Source organism: Otolemur garnettii, unplaced genomic scaffold, assembly GCF_000181295.1.
Source record: "Otolemur garnettii isolate 467f Iridium unplaced genomic scaffold, OtoGar3 scaffold00322, whole genome shotgun sequence".
NCBI lineage: Eukaryota > Metazoa > Chordata > Mammalia > Primates > Galagidae > Otolemur > Otolemur garnettii.
This window is the reverse complement of record NW_003852717.1, coordinates 200,223-203,285: the sequence shown is the minus strand read 5'-3', so window position 1 is coordinate 203,285 and position 3,063 is coordinate 200,223. Positions and strand designations below refer to the sequence as shown.

At 33.9% G+C, this 3,063-nt stretch overlaps 1 protein-coding gene across 1 annotated transcript in view; it reads right to left on the bottom strand.

The window, feature by feature from the left end:
- Positions 1–206: 206 nt before the first annotated feature.
- MUT (methylmalonyl-CoA mutase) overlaps positions 207–3,063 on the bottom strand; it is a 34,683-nt gene continuing 31,826 nt past the window's right edge. Inside the window, exon 13 of the mRNA XM_012813867.2 lies at positions 207–1,565. Coding sequence (XP_012669321.1) covers positions 1,437–1,565 — 129 coding nt within the window. The 3' untranslated portion in view covers positions 207–1,436. The remainder of the gene's footprint in view (positions 1,566–3,063) is intronic.

The following is a 3,063-nucleotide window of genomic DNA, read 5'->3' as shown; positions in this document are numbered from 1 at the left end:
GAATTTAATAATAACAAGGAACTTTAATTCCTATATGCTATGCCACTGAATATTCCAGGAAACAGGTTTACAAACAGTGAGGTTACTGAAGCCAGTACTTCTGTGTTCAGGGAAAAGTACATAATGGATGTGAAATTTGGGACCAGGAGGCCGCCATTCTTCTTTCCAAAATGGCCTACTCAAAAAACAGCAAATCTCAAGCATTGTAAATTTCTCATGTTTATTTCACAGGTCACCCAGCACATAACTGAATACATCATAAAAACCAAATATTTATTAAATTAATATACATTCTTTATTAGAAAATGGCATAGTGAGTATATCACTGGACCTGAAGTACAATTGCTCATCTGTAAAATGGAAACCCTAACCATTACTTAATAGTATTCTAATACATAATCATGTTCTAAAGTTTAAGAAGTTGTATTACAATGTAGCTTTCAAATTTTACAGCAATATATAAATCTTATAACTTCCAAGAGATTGTTCTCTGATCTAATAAAATAAAATAGATACTCATTACGACACAATCACTGTTACATATTTTGTATTTATTTAATGGATCATGTTAAAAAGAAAGGACAATTTCCCTTCTTTAATCAGCAAGTTGTTCAGCAAAGTACAGGTGCTCTTGGTGCAATTTTTACTTTAATGAGGAAGGCTACGCAAGGTAGCATCTTTCTGGATCTGGAAAGTTCAGTTCTTCTTATATCATCTGCGTATACTCCGTCACTAACAACATCATTTTGGACAAAGCGTAATAACCACTGAAGCACTTTAAGGAAATGTTCATCAACATCCACTCTCCTGGGTCTTGAGCCAAGCCTGGCAATAACAAACATGGTCATGCTCAGGAAAAAGTATAATCAGACATGAAGAAACAGGCTGCCAGTTCCTTCCTGTCCTCAGCTGCTGTGTTTGACTTAATACTCTAAGTCAGGTGATTAGGTGATTCTGGTGGAAATGGCTGAGGACCACAACCATAATCTATTTCTTCACGTAAATATCCACTACTATTTTTTCAAGACAAGTGTTTTATTTTATTAATATAGAGATTTTATTTTCTGGTGTTCAAGTCAATGTAATGTTGAACTTAAGAACAGGACTAGTCATATCTTTTTAGGTAAAATGTAATCCTTAAAATAAAAAGTAATCAGATTTATAAGAAATGTTTCTAATAAATATAACATCATGATTTTTAAAAATAATACATTTGTCTAGAGCTTCTGGTAAAGTATTGTTACAGAAGATTTTTAGGAACTTTTAATTGTTCAAGTGAAACTACACATCTACTTACACACGTAACGTGACAGCATGCTTATAAGGCATTTTAACATAAAGCTTTCATGGGAAGTACATATCAGCTGTTGAAATTAAGTTGCTTGCTCATAACTGAAAGAATTATATTAGAAAAAAGAAAAAGTAGAAACAGGACTTTATACAGATTGCTGTTTCTTTTCCAAACACTTCTCAATGTCATCAAGCACTTCAACAGCAGCCTTTGGAATTCTCGTCCCAGGACCAAATACATTAGAAACACCAACTTCATATAGAAATTCATAATCCTGTTGAGAGAATTTTTTTAATTAATAAAAGAGATGCAATCCAATTTTAAGGAAAAAGAAGAACAATGAACTCTGTTCCTTCTTCTTTATTCCCCAATGCCTAAAACCTTCTCGAATGGTTTGGAAATAAAAAATTCTTCCTTTAAACAGAGAATTTTCTTCTGTGATTGGGACTGCTAATAATAGCAAATAGCACCACTCTCCTACCCTGAGTCAAAAGATCCAAACATATTCTGTCTTTTATCCAAACGTCCTGGTACGTTGTTTGTGGAGGGAAGGTGAACAGAAGAACTTCTGAGCCCTAAAACATAACTTTCTTTCATCTAAATTTTCAACACATGTCATTATTTCTGTTAAATTTGGTATATTATAGATTTGAGTATACAAGACTATTTTTCTCCTAGCCATTTTGTGTGTAGCTAGTAAACGTGGTATTTTGAATTTGTCCAAATGATGAAGTTAGATATAAAGAAAGATAAGCTCATTTTTTAAATTTTCTGTTGTAGTTGCTGTTTGTGAGTTTAATGGCAGTCAATACTTGAGTTAAAAGATTCCCAAGGCACAAATTCTGCTCCAGGCTTTTGGCTGCCTTAATATCAGAACATTTGTAGCTATAATATCAAGGTTAGGACAGATATGCTATCAGACCCTGTCTCTTATCCACAAGGGTGATCACACAGGACAGGACAGTCTGATTTGTATTTACTGTCCCTTCTCCTGAACATACTTCTACTCTCAAGTGATCATATTTGGATGATAAATTCTATGGTCACACTAATTATCACCCAACTACTTCTTTTCTGTGTCTGTGAAATCTCTGTAGTATTCTCATACTAGTATAATTTTGTAATGGAGGTTAACACATTTTACTGAACTTGTGTCTTTCTAGTTGAGATCATGTCCAATCATCTTTGTATCACCAGCACTTGACATATAAAGGTTCTCAAAAGTGGTCATTGTTTTTAAGCAGGTGCTATAGATTTTAAGAGTTTATAAGAAAATGATGAACATTAAATAATAATTATCTCCAAATTGAGAAAGGTCAAAATAGGTTATCATCTTCTCTCTTCCCTAAATATGCTGTGCAGCTTTCGTCCTGACATCTGAGTTAGGAATTTGGACTGGCAGACTTACCTGGAAGAAGAATGCAAAATGTTACCAATGAAAAAAGAGTGTTTACCTAAGTGTCCCATAAGCCTTGTAAAGTACACCTCAGTGAGGAGGGAGAATGTTAGCAGGAAGTGAATCTGAGTACAAGTATACCAGTGTTATTTGTACACAGTACTGTCTTTATTTTTGCACTAGTTTGAAATAACTTCCAAATAAAAAATTATTTTTAAATATCTTCCACATAGCCACCAGGCCAGGCCTGATGGAAATAGGCATCATGAGGAGTCTGCTAAACTTGGCTAAAATCGTTGGAAGCCACTGCTGCTCAAAGGGTTAGAATATCTTGATTGTAGTAAATAGCTGGTGAGAATAGACCACATTTATTTAA